At 42.9% G+C, this 18790-nt stretch overlaps 1 protein-coding gene and 2 long non-coding RNA genes across 6 annotated transcripts in view; 1 reads left to right on the top strand and 2 right to left on the bottom strand.

Moving 5' to 3' along the window:
- Positions 1–3631: 3631 nt before the first annotated feature.
- Positions 3632–6170, top strand: LOC115592227 (uncharacterized). The gene is made up of 3 exons (XR_003986086.1): positions 3632–4204; positions 5124–5274; positions 5455–6170. It is a non-coding gene; the product is annotated as an uncharacterized LOC115592227 (long non-coding RNA).
- On the bottom strand, positions 5372–7681 carry LOC115592229 (uncharacterized). Its single transcript, XR_003986087.1, has 3 exons — positions 7258–7681; positions 6468–6603; positions 5372–5774 (listed from the first exon to the last, which is right to left on the bottom strand). It is a non-coding gene; the product is annotated as an uncharacterized LOC115592229 (long non-coding RNA).
- A 1681-nt stretch (positions 7682–9362) lies between these two features.
- Positions 9363–18790, bottom strand: part of myo18b (myosin XVIIIB) — a 45470-nt gene continuing 36042 nt past the window's right edge. For 3 of the 4 annotated variants that reach the window (XM_030436233.1, XM_030436234.1, XM_030436236.1), the window contains 6 exons: positions 18567–18752; positions 13157–13290; positions 13021–13062; positions 11338–11517; positions 10307–11253; positions 9363–9577 (listed from right to left, as the gene is read on the bottom strand). In XM_030436233.1, the coding sequence (XP_030292093.1) occupies positions 10317–11253; positions 11338–11517; positions 13021–13062; positions 13157–13290; positions 18567–18752 (1479 nt within the window). In that variant the 3' untranslated portion in view covers positions 9363–9577; positions 10307–10316. The remainder of the gene's footprint in view (positions 9578–10306; positions 11254–11337; positions 11518–13020; positions 13063–13156; positions 13291–18566; positions 18753–18790) is intronic. The other variant, XM_030436235.1, reaches the window with a different exon arrangement.

Raw genomic sequence — 18790 nt, 5'->3', positions numbered from 1 at the left:
GGGTGAATCGATCCCAAACGTCCAGGCCCTGCAGACATTCGGGGGCGTGTTTTATTGCGCCACGGTAGAGATTACATTGATTAAACAATCGCGGAAACATAAGAGCTTAAGATGCTGCGTGGGTGCTGCATCAACGTCTCACAGAGTTCAAGACTCAGAGTGGAATCTCCATCACTTTCAGATAGTTTAAATCCATAAAATTAAGTCCATAATCCACGAGCCTATCATCAGAAACTGGAGATATTCTTATAAACTAATTATCTTGGTTGCCATGACTCCTATCATTACTCTCACCTTAAAATTTCATTAGGCAGAGTTGGATTTAAAAAAATCAGGTAATATCAGAGCTTGATTTCCTTCAGTATTGAGACTGACAGCGAGATGATGAAGCGAACGTGAAGTTGTGGGCAGAACAGCTGATGAGAAGGAAGGTTACGAGATTATGTGTTTGTCATTACACAACAACGGGGTTGAATAATGAAATGAACGTTCTTAAACTCCTTCATGCTACACAAACACAGCATGTACACAGATATTTATGTAAAAATATACATGAGTGAATGTAAGCAGCAGTAACAAGATGGTAAAGATGATGTGGTCGGCTTCTTCATATTGGAAGTTCAACATCTGGGAAACACTGACTGTGTGTGTGAGCAGTGACCAACACAGAGTCCACCTCGCCTCATCCAGCTGTAGTCCTGCGCTCTGTCAGCTCAGAACACGGCCCGCCTGTCGATCGCAACAGATGCAACTGGGTCCAACTTAGTCAATTTCCTTTCCCTGTGACCAGACATTAGCCAGGAGCTGGATTAGCATGGCTCTTATTCAAACCTCCTTCCTCCCTGGGGCGGTCAGGTTGGTCAGAAAGACGCCGCGGGCCGTGATGGTTTCCAAGTCTGCTGCTTTTAATCCAAAACAACTGTCTTCGCCAACGACGCAGACGGCATTTCTGCCATGAGCAGCACGTGTTTCAGCCATAAAGCCAAAAAATTATGGTCAAAAAAACTAAAACGTAGCATGATTTTGAGGAACTACTGGCCACTGGAACACTATGTGCTGCCATTGCCATAGCAACAAAGGTAGGAAGGTAAGTGTATTTTTTTTTCTTGTAATAAATTCTCAGTGATTAAAAGAACTGTTTGAAATAATATAATTTCCATCTTTGTTATTTAAGAATGATTTTGCATCGTATTATGTGTCTGGAGTAGGGTTGTCAAAAGTATCTAAACTCAAAAAAGTATCGATTCTAAAATGTTGTATCCGGATACGATACTCATTTTCAAAAGTATCGAATATTTAGATGTGCACAGCGTACAACCTCAAAATATTGTTCTAATTGTTATTGATAATTTCATTTATTTATTTTTTGCACTACCTCAGACCTGAAACTTGTTATCATAGTTGCAGTTTCTTTTTGTTACATGTTGTAACAGAGGTTATTTTTTGCATTTTTCTTGTTAATAAAAATATTTCTTTTAAATTTTGGGGTCTTTTTTTATCCTTGTGGTATCGAAAATGGGATCGAGTATCGAATATTTTCCTGATTATCGGTATCGAGTTGAAAATTTTAGTATCGTGACAACCCTAGTCTGGAGAATTACTGCAAATATTTAATTAATCCCCCCAATAAATCATAATTTAAAGATTTTTTTTTAAGAAAAAAGTTTTTAAAAATTCTCTGATTCCAGCTTCTTAAATGTGAATATTTTCATGACAGTAAACTGAACAACAAAACAACATATGAGAAAATCAGCCTGAGCTTTGGGAAATTCTGGTCAACATTTATGGACATTTTCTGGCATTTAATAGACCGAACAACTAATCGATTAATTGAGAAAATACTGGACGGATTAATCGACAATGAAAATAATCACTAGTTGCAGCTCTACTAAATAATGCCACAGCCAGCTGGAGTGTGACAGAAATACTTCAGTTTATTTGGTTTTGGCTCTAATGCAGAGGACAGTTTTCCTTCAGTCTGTGCAGACGTCTCATCTGCTTGTTCCGCCGGCTGCAGATGGTTTTTATCCGAGGTTACTTGCAGTAAATGTTACCTCTTGCTGAACTCTGGCTCGGCTCATGCAGAGCAACAGATGGGGATAAAGAACATAGAAAACATATCCAATGAAGCGCCGACAGTTCGGCCTTAACCTTCAGACACGGAGGCTTACTTTAACTTTATCTAGAGTGCACACTCTGTTGTCATGTGAACTGACCTCCCACATTAGGTCAGCCTTTTAGTTTAAGCATCCAGCGTTATAGAACATTTTAATTGTTGATTTGATCGTGACTGGAAGCTTTTGGCTGTGGGTAAGCAGCCTATTGACCTGATATGCTGACGCTAACTGGAAAATGAATGTGCAGAAAAAGAGAAATTATCTCTCTTATTCTCTCTTTATCAGCTACACGTCCTTGATGGAAGTACTTTACCCTCAGCTCCCTCAGCTGCTGTATGTAAAGCTTCGCACTGGACAGCTTCCAGGTGTGAAGAACTGTGTGAATATACTGTGGAGTGTTGCTGAAAAATAACACTGTGTTGAATTAACTCCAGTACATTTACTTAGAGGTCCTGTGTGCAGGATTCAGGAAGATATTATGGCAGAAATAGGATAAAATATACACCTGTATGTTTTCATTTGTGTACAATCACCTGGACTGAGAAGTTCTAGAAGGAACCTTATAGATCTATGAAGGGAGAAGGCGAGGAAACAATATTATCTCTGGACAATCAGCATCAGAGGACAATTAATTCTTATGAAAGCTGCTCAGTGGCGTTGTGAAGCCACATAAATTCGACTTCCCAGCTATGAAAATACCTGTATCTTCCGAGCCGGCTAACTTCCGGTTTTAGCGCCTAGCTAACTTTTATGTAAAAAAATTATCTAATCGTGCAGCTGTTTAAAAAATGTCTTCAAAATAGACAAAAACCTCACATTGTGATTCGTGACACAATTCGAGCGGGATCAATAATTTATTTGTCTTTCTTCATTCACTTACATACATATTTTTTTTCCGAAAGGTCCCACGAAGCAAACCGGAAGAGGGCGTGACTTCGGCGCTACTTTTCCTCGAATTATTTTATTAGTTTTTAGAAAAACTGAGACTTTTTTGTCTTGGGAAATTGTCTTTTTAATTAATAAACATCTTGTGTGCAATTAAAAATTATTTGTCTCTCTTCATTCACTAACATAGATATTTTTTCCGAGAGGTCCCGTGAGTGTAACCGGAAAGGGGCGTGACGTCGGCTCTAAATGCGGAAGTACCAAAAACTACAGTTTCTCGAATTATTTTATTAGTTTTACGACAAACTGAGACTTTTTTGTCTTGGAAAATTATCTTTTCAATTGATAAACATCTTGTGTGCGATTAAAAATTATTCGTCCCTCTCCATTCATCACCATACAAATAATGTGAGATAATGAGGGGAACCGGAAGAGCAAAGTTACACTCACCAGTTACTTCGGTGTCTTTACTTTCTCCATCTCCTCTCTGTACGTCCATTAAGTAACGTAACGTAGACGTAACATCCCTCCTACATTCAGCAGTCAAATAAGAGAGTTACAGTACATTGCTGTGTCTCGTTATGGAAGGCAGGAGTGAAGATAAATCCAGTTAATCCCAAAAGTTTTAAAGGAGACATATTATGCAAAACTCACTTTTTCGTTGCTTTAGTGTGTGTATTTGCATATCTGGAGTGCCTCCCCACCCCTTAAGAATGATTTTTGACCACTAAGTCAATGTTTTGTAAACGGACGCAGTCAGAAAATGTGTCTCTAAAGGAGCCAGTTGGATTTCACCCGCGCTGTTACGTAACAGAGCGGGTGATTTGAATACTCCCACCCTCATGCTGGATATCTCCTCCCACATTACGCCGGCTACCTGAACGATGATCCGCCATTTTCTCGCCTCACTCGTACGCGACAGCCTGACCGCTACCATGTACAACCCGAAAGCCAAGCACTCCTGCTATGTCATGAGATGCATGGATACTCATGTTTCCCGTCATCGCTTCCCTACCAAAGAGGATATCAGAGCGAAGTGGCTAAATTTTATTTTTCAGGGAAACGTCCCAGCTTCAGTGAGCAAAAGTGTTTTTGTCTGTGCCAGTCACTTCACGTCGGACTGTTTCAGCAACCAGGGTCAGTATAAAGCTGGACTGGCAACGAGATTGTTCCTAGAAGATGGATCCATACCCACTGTCCGTGTAAGTATTTAAAAAAAACAGTTTCGTTTGTGTTACTTTGGCCGTTTAGCACATGAGCTAACGCTAACCGTTGATGTAGATATGAGGCTGAACTAACGTTAAGTTGCAACGTTGGGCTTACTGGTCATATGATTCACTGTAATGTTAATAAGCAGTCTTTTAAAACATGGCACTGAATTGAGAAAATGAATTAGGATACTCATATATGATCGCTTCTAATCGGCCGGTGAACAACTGCTCGGCCGTGAACATGCTAGCTAGCTAGCTGGCTAGCATGTTCAAGGCCGAGCAGCTAGCTAGCTAGCTCACCGTCCGCGAACAACTTCTCCGACGTGAATACGCATGGGAGACCGTCTCCTCCACATGCTCACGGCCGAGCAGACGGTATGAAATGGTCTCAGTTGTTCACGGACGGTGGGCTGCGTTAATTTATTATCATGTTGTACTAAAGGAGGCTAAAGACTTCCTTTGTGTTAGTATTCATGTAACTACGTGTGTAGTGTTAGCTGCTGGCATGAGAGACCCGATCTGAGAGTACCAAAACGTTATCTGCAGTAAAGCAATCACTACTTAGTTTTGGAGTCGGATACAGGGGTTACCTGCCTGCTGTGCTACGATTAACGTTAGTTATATGCAGACACGGACACACAAAAGTTGCTTCGCAAATGTGTACGTTTTTGCTCACTTACTAAAATCTAATGTGAAATGAGGGATGTGCATGGGTTTGCTCGGATTGTGATTTGCCAGATTCTTCCTCATCAAATTGATTTTTTAATCATCATCAGAGGACATTTGAGTCCTGCATTTTTCTAAATACAGCTATTTATTTGAAAATAAATCACCATTTTCTGAATATTTTTTGCAATGTGTACAATGTGCTCGCATTCTTATTTAGCATTGTATTATTTTTCCTCCCAAGACTATACCTGGCAGCCCTGCACTTCAATGAAAATACAGACCGTCCACAGGCAACAACCTCAGCTGGTGAGCCACTGTTCAGGCTTCATTTCCAAAGTGGAAGAAAGGAGGAGAATACACAGCAAAGCCAGTGAAGGAGCAACCAACCTTTCGTAAGTTTTAAACCTTTTTATTGAAATCACACAGAAAAATGAAACAGACATTAAAAAATACTTGTAAAATAAATAAAATATAATTAACCAGTGTCTATGGCTTTTTCTAGTTTTGTTTTTAATAAATATACGATAAAACACGATAAAGTACGCACAATATTTCACTTTTTCTAATTGCAGATTAGGTGGATGACATCTTGGACCTGGTGTTTGAGAAGGTTTTTCAGGACCCTGGTTCATACGCAGATGAGGTTTTGAAGATCTCCATTCCTGAGGTGCTCTCTGCGCAGTTAGAAACGCTGGACAAGAAGGAGGTGATGGACCACTATGTGACAAGGTTCAGTCAAGGGCCGGTCTGAACCCCACGTAGATGCCTCGAGTGCCGGGGAACTCCATCCGTATACGCAGCACCACACAGCTGGGCAGTGCCACAAACTCTTCAGCCCAGAAAGCCCCAACACCAGCTCTCAAAGCTCCTATATGCCAAGTATCTGTAACGGCTGAACAGAGTGGATATATTTAGTTATACATTTATATTTAGACATAGTTTTTGATTTACCTTATTTTTTTGTAAATATTTATATTACCTACTGTTTAACAACAGGCAATAAAAACTACTTGTACATTCAGTAACTTTTTGAATAGTTGTGTGTTGTTTGCTGTACTTGTATTTATAAAATTATATAAGCTGTTTTCTGTACTTTCAGTGTTTGACATGTAGACATAAGAATTATGATCATCAAGAGACAGGTTCGTAGGAGTGGGATGAGTATCCAAAAGTACAAAACATAAATTCCTGCACAATATCTAATTTGTATTTCCACCATTTATGAGCAGCAAGATTGTCATAGACCTAGGTGTAGATGTTGCTAATAAACTGTGTTCTTGCAAATTGATTTTTTTGCAGAAATGTATCTTTCCTAGTGTTTGATATGTAACATTTTAACAATTGTCAAACTGCCTTTCAAAAAGAAAAATAAGCAATGTAACAAAGTGGAAAATTGAATTTATTTCATTACTCATATTTTTATTACAATAACAGAATTTATACCGTATATTACCAAATAATAGCCGGGTCTCAATTAAACGCCTGTCCAAAACAAAGGCCTGGTCTGTTAAGTGGTTGGAACAAACAAATAAACGCCCGGCTATTATTTGATATTTTACGGTATGCAAAAAAAAAAAACACTTACTGTTCTATTCCCCTCAGACGTAAAGGCTCTGTAGATATTTAGTGCATTCTGAAGTTAGAATGCACACTGGTACGAGGCCAGGGTGGTCTGCCATGCAGGAAGGTGAGTTTTGAAGCCGATTTAGTCTTCTTATAACCTGTAAATGTGAAAGGTTAAGTGACGTTTGATGACTGATAATATGACTGAATAGTTACATTTTCATTCAACAAGCAGACATTCTCAGGCGCTGTATGCATTGTTATGCATCTAAACATAGGTACACACCTAAACCAGAGGGGAAAAAGGGAACATATCAGTTTAACGGTTTTTTTTATTTGAATATGTTTTTAGCAATAACGACTGGTCAGCATGTGCAACGATGTAACGTTATTAATTGGAATTAGTGCATTATGTTGAAACGCAGTACAAACGGATAAACAGACATTACTATGGGGGATACGGAGCTGGCAGACAGTCGCCCCAGCCCGCACACACGTGAAAAGTGTATGGCTGTGAGTTAGATGTCGGACAAAATAATGACGTAACAGTTAACATTATTATGGCGTAGCTGAGAATAAAAGTGCTACATTCCCACTCGTAGCTGCCGAAAAAACATTGCGGACTTGTGAAATTTACTCGTGTAACGGGAATAGCATGCTACTTATGTTTACTCAACACATCTAGATTTTTATAAGCAGTGAGTTACACATAGAGCGGTCAGCGGTCGACCGTATTTAGTCAGCGACCGTATTTACCGACGTACAAACATACACATTTTTAAGAAAAAAGTAAAATAAAGATCATAACTCACCATTCAGAAACGTCTTGTTGCAGTCTACATTGAGCAACTTATTCGCTAGCTCCTTCTTGTTCAGGGTCTGACTCTGGTTCAAACATTTAAGGTTGGACAGCAAAGTTTTCTCCTGCAGCCATGTTTCTCCCAGGGTTCACGCTCAGTTGTTGTCATGGTAGCATGAGCGTGCCGGCGTCGTCACACCTCCCGGAAGAAGTGGGTGGATTACCTGTGTCTCATTTGCATTTAAAGAGACAGGCACTCAAAACCGACTGTTCTGAACAGGGCTGTTTTGGCAGGGTTATTGAACAGTTATGAACTGCTATTGTGCTTCATCCTTATGGTATTTTGACCAAAGCATGTCACAGACATTTCATTAGGACACCAGGGAACTAGATTAACTTGTAGAAATAGGGTATAATATGACTCCTTTAAACAAAACAAACTCCGATCTCTCCTCGCCTCCTGGTGTTTTCCTCCGGAGCTCCTCGGCTCCAGCTGCTGTCTGCCGGATAAAACACCCTCGTTAATCCAAACCTCCGGCATCTCACTTTAAATTACCGCACAGAAAGACACGTTATCCGAAATCTGAATTAAAACACTCCAGCAGGCATCATCATCAAAAACATGGCCGACAGCTCGAGTTGAGTGATCAGGGTACCTGTCACTCAAAGCGACCACGCCCCCTAATTATGCATAACTTTAAACCTTCATATAATTTAAATTATTGAGTTACATGTAAATTCACCTAGGTACAGTTATCATGAAGGGATAAATTAGATAAAAGGATCAGAACCGTTTGTGTACGAGGCTTTAAACATATTAAATTTACCTGGAGAGTTGTTGCAGTTTAACATGAGCTCTTATGGACTTGTAACTAGTGGATAAAGTGCAGTAATACTTTTATCAGAAATCATATCACAACTCCCATAGATGGCTTTATGTAGACGGAACAATGAAACACTGTCTTTTCTGTCCTCATAAGTTTCTTTTCTAAATTATACGCAGACACTGTCTTGTAAAAGACTATATTTGTCTGTTTCTCCCTGATGTAAACAACAGATGCTGTTCTTGTGACTGAGAAGGAGAAACTACCGAACGCGTTTTAAAAGATTGTTTTCATACTTCTGCGTTCTGGCTTGATTTACAGAAATATCCCCCGATGAAAATGAGGTGATTAATTTAATTATGAGTTCAGCAAAATATTACATACATGAAATAAAATGGCACTTTTAAAGTTAACACATTTGAATTCATATTTGACTTCCATTGAAAATTTAAATGTGAATCAGAAATTGGCGAAAACAATTAGAATGTTTAGATATTTCAAGTGTGCTCCTTTTAATTAGCAGACCTCTGAACTGTGTTTTGTTAGTTGATGGTGATGCTGGACCTTTGAACGTGTGTGGATTGATTGCTTGTGTTTAAAGTTGTTGAATTAGACGACACAGCCAACAGTCTCGTTAGTGACGTCGTCTCATAACTTAAACATTGTAGAGCTCCTCATGTACATCAGCAGCTCACATAACTGACTAACTGTCCTTTCACATAACTGCAGTTGTCAATACGAGCAGATTTATTGTGACTTTCATGTTTTTTAAGTACCTATTCTGTGCCGAGTTGGCGGCCATGTTGATGTTTGTGACGTGTGTTGAGCCAGACGATGTAGTTACTGAGCGGTTTAACATAAAACAAGATTTTTTTTTTACTTTCCTAACTTGTAAAATGATCATTCTGATTGAAAAACATCATATGTGTGATTCATGGCACACAAACAACTCAGATTTGCCCTTGAAATCAACCGACACTTGTCTACCTGGAAGCGACTTTTGTTGTTAGCGTGACCTCACAGTGTTTTTGGTTTATAAGTAAGTAGCAAATGAAACTAAAGAATGATTGTCTGTCTTTACTGAAAGTTAAAAACATTCCTGCTTTGAAGCTTCTAAGTTACAGAAATCATGATGATGCATTCAAGCCTGTAAAGAGCTGACTGATAGATTATCATGTCATAAAAAATAAATTCAAATTGGACTTTTGGTTCTGTTAATGCAAAAAAACATTAAAAAGACAGACAGTATCAGATTATTTAAGCAGGAAAAAGTCAAATAAATTGACAAGGCAGAAAAGTTTTCAGTTTTTTATTCATATACAAACAGTGCTTATCTGAAAATACAGTTAATTGAGTGCTTTGGATTGAACCAATATATTTTTCAGGAGGTTTAAAAAACAACGTCCTTGTTGTCTCGTGAAGTATTTCTCTCTCTCGGCATCGACTGCATCTCCTGCAGTCTGCAGTCTGTCTGTGGAGCTCACAGCTGGACGTGGACACACAAAGAGGCTGACGGGAGAGAAGAAACAAAGACGAGATGGTCAGAGCAGAAAGGATCGTTCGCGCAGGTCCGGGCCTGTATTCATCAAACACCTCAGATTCACTCCCAGGAAACGCAGCGAAAAGTTGAACTAAAAATACCTTCGAGTCCGAGCGGAGAGATATTTATGAATCACGCTACACCTACTCTCAGCAGGGAGTACGAGTTCTCATTCTGGAGGCACTGATGTCGCTGTTTTACAACCCGCACAACCAGGAGACTAAAATGAATGATGTGGGCTGAGCACTCACATTCGCACACATCATTTCCTGATAACAATCGATCTCAGAGGGGAAGAGCGTTTTTTATGGGGGTGTTCCCAAAACCCACAACTGAAACCTTTTAGAATCAGTCCAACTCCAACTCCCCTTCTCCCAAAACTCCCATAAAACCCAGCTGTCATTACAGTCAGACAGATTTTAATCTTTTATAATACATTTTCTTTGCTGGGGTGGCGGCCATGTTGGTGTCAGTGATGTATACTGAAGGAGACGATGTAGTTCATCACGTGGTTTCACACAAATGTGAATTATATTTTCTTAACTTTATGAGAAATTGCAGCATTCTTGACATCAAAATGTATCTTTAGATCTTGTGTGTAACTGATTCAGACGGGATCACCGTACATATTACTTCTTCACTCAGTTCCCATGAGGGGAACCAGAACTCAGTGGTCATAAATAAAGAGGACAGCTCACCTCCTCGGGTTCAGTCAACCTCCTTTTTCAGGTATTTCTTCATGACCGAAGCCACGTCTCCGCCCTCGCTGCCCTCCGCCTCCAGTCTTTCTCCCTGCGGCCTGTCAAACCTGCGTCTGGGTGCGCCGCTCTGACTGCTTCCTCCTGATCCACCTGAGCTGGAGGATTCAGTTTCAGAGCCTTTCCTGCTGCGGGTCGAAGGAGGCAGCTCTCCAAAGTGGACGCTCAGCGCCCTCCTGCCTCCTCTGACCGAGCTGGCCAGGCTGCTGGTGGACTGGGCTCTCCGGATGGCGGGCAGGATGTCGGAGGCTGCGTCGTCACGCCCGTTATCCCCGGTCAGGCGGCGGTTTTGGAAGACCATAGGTTCTGAACCCAGAGACGCCTCGCCTCCGTCTTCTGTTACAAGATTACCCAGAATGCACCGCCTTGGTGCCAGAGGGGAGCGCTTGATGGGATTCGTCACAGAGCGGAGGGGTTGCTCTGAGTCCTCCTCTGGAATGGACAAGGAGGGCGGGCGATGGCGGGCGGCGAGGGAGGAGAGGTGTGGCAGCGAGGGAAGAGACACAACGGAGTCACTCGAGCTGAAGCGGGACAGTTTGGCTGTAGAGGAGGCGGTCGATGTCGGAGCGTCACCGATGGAGCGAGCGCTGGCAGCGCGAGGCAGGAGCGGAGAGGACGGTTTGAGGATGCTGGGGCCGGGCCGGGGCTCCTGGAGGTCGCCGGGGCCGACGGAGAGGGCGGAGGCTCTTCGTCTGAGCGTTGAGGCTGCGGTTGTTTGATAGACGGGCAGGGAGACGGTGCTGCCCGCGTCTTCACCTGCATCACCGCCGGCTCTGCGTTTACGAAGCCCGTCCAGCAGCTCGGACAGAGCCGAGGAGGACGGAGCGCGACTGGGACCTCTGGACCCGCCAGCCTCAGAACCTTCATCATCAGGATCCACGCAGGAACTGTAGTCAAGGCAACAGTCAAGTTATCACCTTGTCGTCGCAGCTCTGCACATATCTGTGATTCACTGTAGTTATAACGCTTACCGGAAGCTGTAGTTGCTCATGGTGTCGGTGACGGACTGGCGCCCCCCATGGCTGCTGATGGTGCTGCCGCCGTAGGGAGAGCCGCCGCCTCTGGACCCTCCTCTGGGCACTCCTAACCAATGACGAATCCCCTCGCCAACATCCTCCGTCCCGATGGAGCCGACACTGGACACCGAGTCACTGCGGAACAAGATCACGTCTGATCACCACGTTACAGCCAGAGCGAGGACGTCTCGTCTTTTATTTCTGCAGCTGGCGAAGATGCACAAAAAAAAAACTGCAGCGAGCATGCACGCACATGACGACCGCAGCTCAGCAAGCGGTTGAGGATTCCACTGCAAGCCGGGGCAGGATTACAACCAGGGCTGATTCAAATAACCTGACAGAGTCTGTATCATCTTTTTTCAACCCGTTGCATCTTTTTCCTCTAAAAAAAATGCAGTTTAAAAGCTAAAGCTATCGAGTTTAGACCCGTCCAAACACATTTTAAAAAGGGTCCAATTATTTTTTTGACATCTTGACCTGAAGGCTGCGATCATTAGCTCCTGGAGAAATATGCAAATCCTGAGGCTGCAGTAAAAACGCACTGCTGGTTTACCTTTAATTCAAAGATGAGCTGTTGTTTGATATCATAGAGTGAAATGTAACGGTGCAGCGGTGGCTCATGGACTATTAGTAGCCATGCATGTCGCCATTTTCACTTGAGTCACCTTAAAGGATAATTCTTGGTCACTCCTGCTTCAGTCACTCGGGTCTTATTTTTGTCATTTTTGGCCGTAATTCCTGAAGTTCCTGAAGTTCAGTCACCAAGTTAATTGCTAAGATCTGCGAGCACGAACACGTCACTAAAACAAGTAGACGCTGGAATCAAATCAGCCTCGTAGAGACGACGATAGCGACATTTTTTCACTCCCTTCTGTCTGCTTCGGCCCCTAAATTGCTCCAGCCTCAGCCCAGAACAGACCACATGAACTTTTGTTGTGGATCAGAATAAAGAAACAGATCCAGGAACTGTTTGTGACTTTCTTTTAATATTGTCAGACAGGATGTTTTCCCACATTTTCATGAGGTTCTCAGGGAACAATGCATGGATCCTGATGAAAATAATCAGGCTGTGAGCACAGTTCGATGAGGATCGGATTAAAATCTGGATCTTGTTTATTTAAATATATTTCAATTGAACCCTCATATGTCGTCTTTCGCGTCTCTTTTTGAAGTCTTCCGCCCGTTGTTGTTAGTAGCTGCTACGCTGAGGGAAAAGGAAGCAATCCGGTTGTCTTTTTCAACAATAACACCTCTTGGAAACGCTATTAATTGTCGAGTCGATGCGAGGGGGTAATTGAGTTCATCTGGCTGAGGGAAGGTGAGAAACGCCGGTTTAGATAATCTGGAGCTCCTCCCGACCTGTCTGACTGCTGACTCACTCGTCTCGACTTCTCTCAGTGACATTCGGTGTTCTCAGATCTCGCAGTGATTTTTTAGAACTGAAGGAAATGACGGCAGAAATCTCGCCGTAATAGACAAGAATTATCCTTCCACAGGCTCTCGCTGATATTTAATTCAGTATTATGACAATTAAAACGCTTCATGATTACACGTCAAGGCCTGATGCGATTTTTCAGGTCACATACACACACCGCCAGCTCACACACACACACACACACACATTCATGATGTTCTTACAGGTCTCTCTTTCGAGTCAGGGACTCCACAGCAGTTTGAACGCTGGAGCGGAGGGCAGAGTGGTGAAAGGTTGAGTTTAGACATACAGACGTGATGGTTGCGGCAGAGGAGACGCTCCCTCGGTGAACTCTCTTACCTCTCGGTGTCGCTCTCGTCGCTCGACTCCACCTCCTCCAGCGCGGCCTGCAGGTCCACGATGCGGCGGATGGACGTCTCCAGGTCGGCCTGCAGCGTCTGTCTGACGGCGCTCAGCTCCTCCACCTGCATTTCCTGTGAACAAGCGGGAGATTAAAGGTTTGTTGACACGAAGGCGAAGAACACGCTCACCTTCAGCAGCCCGGCCTCCTCCTCCTCCTCCTCCTCCCCCCCACACCTCAACCTGTTAAGACCCAGAAGCCCAATCCGCCACGGCAATTACCTTCATTCTGCGCCATATTACCTCATCAGTCAAACACTGAATGTCCGGTGGCATGTCCTCCTCTCACACACACACGAGTCCTGCGACCTACGAGCCCGCGGTGCTCCTGTTCGTACCGGCTTGTTTGGAGGGAAAATTGTTACGTACGCACGCTGACATTGGGAGAATAGAGTGATTTATTAATTCATCTCGTCTGTTTTTTCTGTTGTTTTTTTTTATTATTCTGTCTCTCTGGCATCCTGTCACACATGCCTGCACACACACACACACACACACGCACAGGAAAGCTTCTAGGCTTTCAAAGTTATTGGCTTTGTTGGCTTTGAGGAGACGGGTGTGGGTGCAGCGGTTGTCATAGAGACACATAACCATGTATGAATGTGTGTGCGTGTGTGTGGTGTGTGTGTGGTGTGTGTGTGGTGTGTGTGTGTGTGTGCCTATAACCTTGAAGAGACAATGAGGATTAATCACAGTCAGAGAGAGAAAGCAGGATGAGGGAGAGATGACGTTAAGAACGGTGGCGGAGGAGGAGGAGGAGTGTAGGAGCATGTGTGTGTGTGTGTGTGTGTGTACAGTTGGTTGGTAGGTTGTTAAAGGGCATCGTTGTGTGTGTGTGTGTGTGTGTGTGTGTGTGTGTGTTGCTCTCTTTGTGCTAATAACTGAATAATTATTGAAGCTCCGTCTCTTCCTCTGAGCTCAGAGGTCACACGGAGACGAGAACAAGACGTCTTGTGTAACTCAGCGCTCGGCCGACAGCGACGTTAAACTGCACATCAAAACCGTGTGTTTGTAAATATTTAATTGCTTTTTTTATTTATGATATTGATTCCTTAAACCTCCAGATGGATCCGTCAATATTTGCCTTCTTTTCTTTGTGGCTGCGGGTCCAAAATAAAACACCCGCCAAACACCAAACTGCAATAAAATTTCCAGTTTTGGTGAGTAAATCTCTGAAACTCTGCCGAGCTTCTGCTCCGTGATTTGCTGTCACTTATGGCCGTGCTGCTGCTGCTGTCTGTCTGTCTGTCTGTCTGTCTGTCTGTCTGTCTGTGTCGCAGCTTCACACACAGCACAGGGACTTCGTGGTGCATTCAAGTGCCCCTTGTAAACTCTGCGATCTTTTGTCAGACGGCAGCAGGGTGGACAGACTGAGGCTGAGGTGGGTGTTTGTCTTTTAGTGTCCTTCAGCGTATTAAAGGGATATTCCAGTGTAAGTTTAATCCATGGTCTAACACACCGTGAAACTGTGTTAGACTCCCTCTCGAGAGATCAAGTTAGCAGACCGCTAATTTACGGAGTTTTATCAACCGCAGAAACGACCGCACGACAACAATACACTGCAGTAAATGGATCCAAATATAAACCGCCACCAAAAAGCCACAAATAATGCTCAGAACAGCACCAAACTTCAGCAACAGTACAAATAGGGTCTCAGCACATAGTCCGGGGCATCTAACCTCCACTAGCTTAGCTGGATTTCTACTGAAAAGCTGACTAAATTTACCACTCTTCTGCAGCAGCTTCCTGTTGACGGGAAGTCCCGACGAGTCGATTACCGAGTGCATTAGAGTTCCGCGGCTCATGGATGAAAATGTATGATTATGACTCCATGGAAAAGCAATCAAAGTTCATATGTGTCTTACCTGCCAGTTTATAACAGTTATTATCGAGAGCGGACAGGGAAAAGAACAGAATTGAGCATTTCTAACCGCACTCGGTAATCGTCGCGTCAGGACTTCCCCGACCCGGAAGCTGATGGAGGAGAGTTGAAATCTGTTTTTAGCGTCACAATAGAAATCCAGCTAAGCTAGCGGAGGTTAGATGCCCCGGACTATGTGCTGAGACCCTATTTGTATTGTTGCTGAAGTTTGGTGCTGTTCTGAGCATTATTTATGGCTTTTTGGTGGCGGTTTATATTTGGATCCATTTACTGCAGTGTATTGTTGTCGTGCGGTCGTTTCTGAGGTTGATAAAACTCCCTAAATTAGCGGTCTGCTAACTTGATCTCTCGAGAGGGAGTCTAACACAGTTTCAGGGTGATTTAGACCATGGATTAAACTTACACCGGAATATCCCTTTAATTTTGACATTAAGCGTTGGAGGATGAGAGGCTCCTTGGATAATTTATAATGACCACCCAAAAACCAAGGAGTCCTGGACTTTCCTCCACACTCATCTCACCTCAACCCCCACTGAACATTTACCTGAAGACTGAGAGAGTCGAGCATAATGTGAGATCTCGAGAAGCTTTGTGGGAACGCTGTCGACTCACGCTGCGATCACATGAGTCAGCAGCTTTTACACAAACTCGTGGAGTCCGTGCCAGCTCGAGCGCTCCGTGCTGCTGCTGTTATTAAAGCAAAAACGGAACAAACCCAACTTTAAGATATTCTGAAATTCATGAGCCCTTTTTCTTAACACTCAAACGAAAAACAAACTAGTATCACACATCAGATAACTCATAGAAGAACGATTGATTTTCAGGATGCGCATCGTTTGTTTTCTGGCCTGGTCGCCGAGCTCAAAGCAGCTTTTGTTGGAACAAACTCCTGAAAGATCTCGTATTTGCTAAATCATGCTGGTGAAAACACGGGAAAGGTGCAATTATCTGAGGATGTGTAGGTGTGTTTGTGTGTGCAGAGCGCCTCCCTCCTGCTGTCAGAGCTGCAATGATCAAACTTGTGCAGTAATGAAGGTGATGTTTTCTAATGTTCCAGATAACACGCCAGCTGTTGTTTTTCTTAATGAGGACAGCGGAGAAGTGGCTGATTTTGAAAAAAAGCGGCGGATACTTTCAATCACAGCCCGGAGGAAGTGTTTCCTGCCAAAGCCTCTTAAATAGTTTGTCTCACGTCTTGGATGTGAGTAACGCCCGCCGGGCTCGGTGTTTAAAACGCCTCAGCGGTGCCGCCCGGGTGGAGCGGCGGCGATCCGTCTGCAGGTGGCAGGAAACGATTCTCAGACCTATAATTATCTCCATTTCTGGACAAGGTGTTGCTATTTGTGTCCGGTGATGGAATACAAAGATTTTCATCTGCTTTTTTTTTTGTGGCTTTCTTGTGATAAAAGTGTGACAGGAAAGGACAAAATAAGAAAGACGTGAGAGATCAGAAGAAACAGACATGAGGAGAAAACAGCTGCTGTGACTTGCAGAGTGAACCAGGATGTTATTAATGTGTGATTAAAGAAATTAGTGCACTTTAAAGATGTTTGTAGGTGAGTTTTATTTACTCTGCAAACATGAGAGTGGTAACAATCCTCTCGTCTAACTCTCATCAAGAAGACGAATTAGCTTATTTACTGACATACCAAAGTCGAACTCACAGTCTGTCAGTTCACACCTGGAATTAACATGCAGATCTCACTTCCCTGCTCTAATTACAGGTGAACGTGGACGTCACTGTGTAGAGTGAGATGTATAATGTTTGCCGAATTTACAAGAAGGCACAAATAATTAAGAATTTGCCCGAGATAGTGTTTCACAAAGTTTATATTTTTCTCCTCACGCAGCAACTCTCAAAATTGAGTGAATTGTTAAGGGAGTCTGGTGATATTGTGATTGACAGTGTGTTTACAAATTTCTGCTGCTAACATACTTCTTCTTCTTCTTCTTGTCCTTCTCCTTTTTCTTCATTTTCTTCTTTTCTTCTTCTGTTTCTTCTTCTACTCCCTCTCTTTCTTCTTCTTTTCTTCTTCTACTTCTTCGCTTTCTTCTTCTTCTTTCACAGCAGGCGTCAGCTGAGTGCCTTTATTGTAACATCCATGCTTATTTGCACGTTCAGATTAAATAACGCGCAGCTCGAGTTAAACTCAGCGAACACATCGGACTGTAACAGGTAAACGTGGACGTCACTGTGTAGAGTGAGATGTATAATATTTGCTGAATTTACGAGAAAGCACAATTAATTAAGAATTTGCCCGAGATAGTGTTTCACAAAGTTTATATTTTTCTCCTCACGCAGCAACTCTCAAAATTGAGTGAATTGTTAAGGGAGTCTGGTGATATTGTGGTTGACGGTGTGTTTATAAATGTCTGCTGCTAACATACTTCTTCTTCTTCTTCTTGTCGTTCTCCTTTTTCTTCTTCATCTTCTTCTTTTCTTCTTCTCCTTCTCCTTTTTTCTTCTTCATTTTCTTCTTCTTTTCTTCATCTCTTTCTTCTTCTTCAAAGTTTTTTGTGACTTACCAACTCTCACAATTGAGTGATTGAGTTCTCCTTCTTCCTCTTCTTCATCTCCTTCTTTTCTTCTTCTACTTCTTCGCTTTCTTCTTCTTCTCCTTCTTTTCTTCTTCTACCTCTTCTTCTCCCTCTTCTTTCACAGCAGGCGTCAGCTGAGTGCCTTTATTGTAACATCCATGCTTATTTGCACTTCCAGATTAAATAACGCGCAGCTCGAGTTAAACTCAGCGAACACATCGGACCGTCACTGATGGTGTTGACTCGAGATCTTCTCTCACAGACTTTGGAAACCAACTGATCAACAGACGCCAACTTATCTCTTTGTCTGCCAAGACAATAAACTGCATTCTCACACTGTTGATCTTGCGTCGTTTTTAATTCTGTTTGTTTCTGAACCTTTTAAATGTATTCCTCTCTGCCATTCTTTTTTTCCTCTTTGAGACGGAGGCTGATGTCAGATCTGAGTCTGCGGAGCTGCCTGATCACACGCAAGACAAATAAAATACTATATGAGCAGGAGAGACACAGAAGTTAGTTGGATGAACTGAAAGTGGTTCTTTAAGAGGTGAAAAAATGTTCCTACATCCACTTTTATAGACTTGTTGCCTTTTTATTGATTTTATTTCGTTTTATTTGTATTTATTTACACTGATATTTTGTTTTTTTTAATCTTTTGGTCTTTACCTGAAGTTGTTCTTGCTTTTCTTTCATCTCACACTTTGACTCTATGTTTTAATTCCTGCTTTTGCTTTCTTGGACAAATTACTTCATAAACGTATTAATTACTGGTAGAATCAATGTATAGAAAGCTGATGTTTGGGAGGTGTGTTGACAGTGACCATGTGTGGGTTCCTGACACCGTTATTTGGGAGATTGGAGACATTTTGGTTGCTTGGATGTGGCCGGTGTGGTGACCCTGAACGCAGCGTTGGCTCCATGTTTTCTTACCAGCTCCATGCGTCTGCGGCTGCTGTCCTGCTCCCTCTGGATCAGCTCCTCCATCTCCAGCCTCATGTCCTGCAGGCGCTGCTGGTAGTATCGGGCGTTCTCTCTCTCCCGGGCCTCGGTCTGGGCGCTCTGCTCCAGCTCCTCTCCCAGACGGACCACGCTGTCCCTTAAACGCAACACCAGCACCTACAGAAGTGGGACAAAGTTTAAATAAAGCCGTGCAG

This window comes from Sparus aurata, chromosome 12 (assembly GCF_900880675.1).
Source record: "Sparus aurata chromosome 12, fSpaAur1.1, whole genome shotgun sequence".
NCBI classification, from domain to species: domain Eukaryota; kingdom Metazoa; phylum Chordata; class Actinopteri; order Spariformes; family Sparidae; genus Sparus; species Sparus aurata.
The sequence above is the reverse complement of the archived record's forward strand: the minus strand, read 5'-3'. Positions and strand labels throughout refer to the sequence as shown.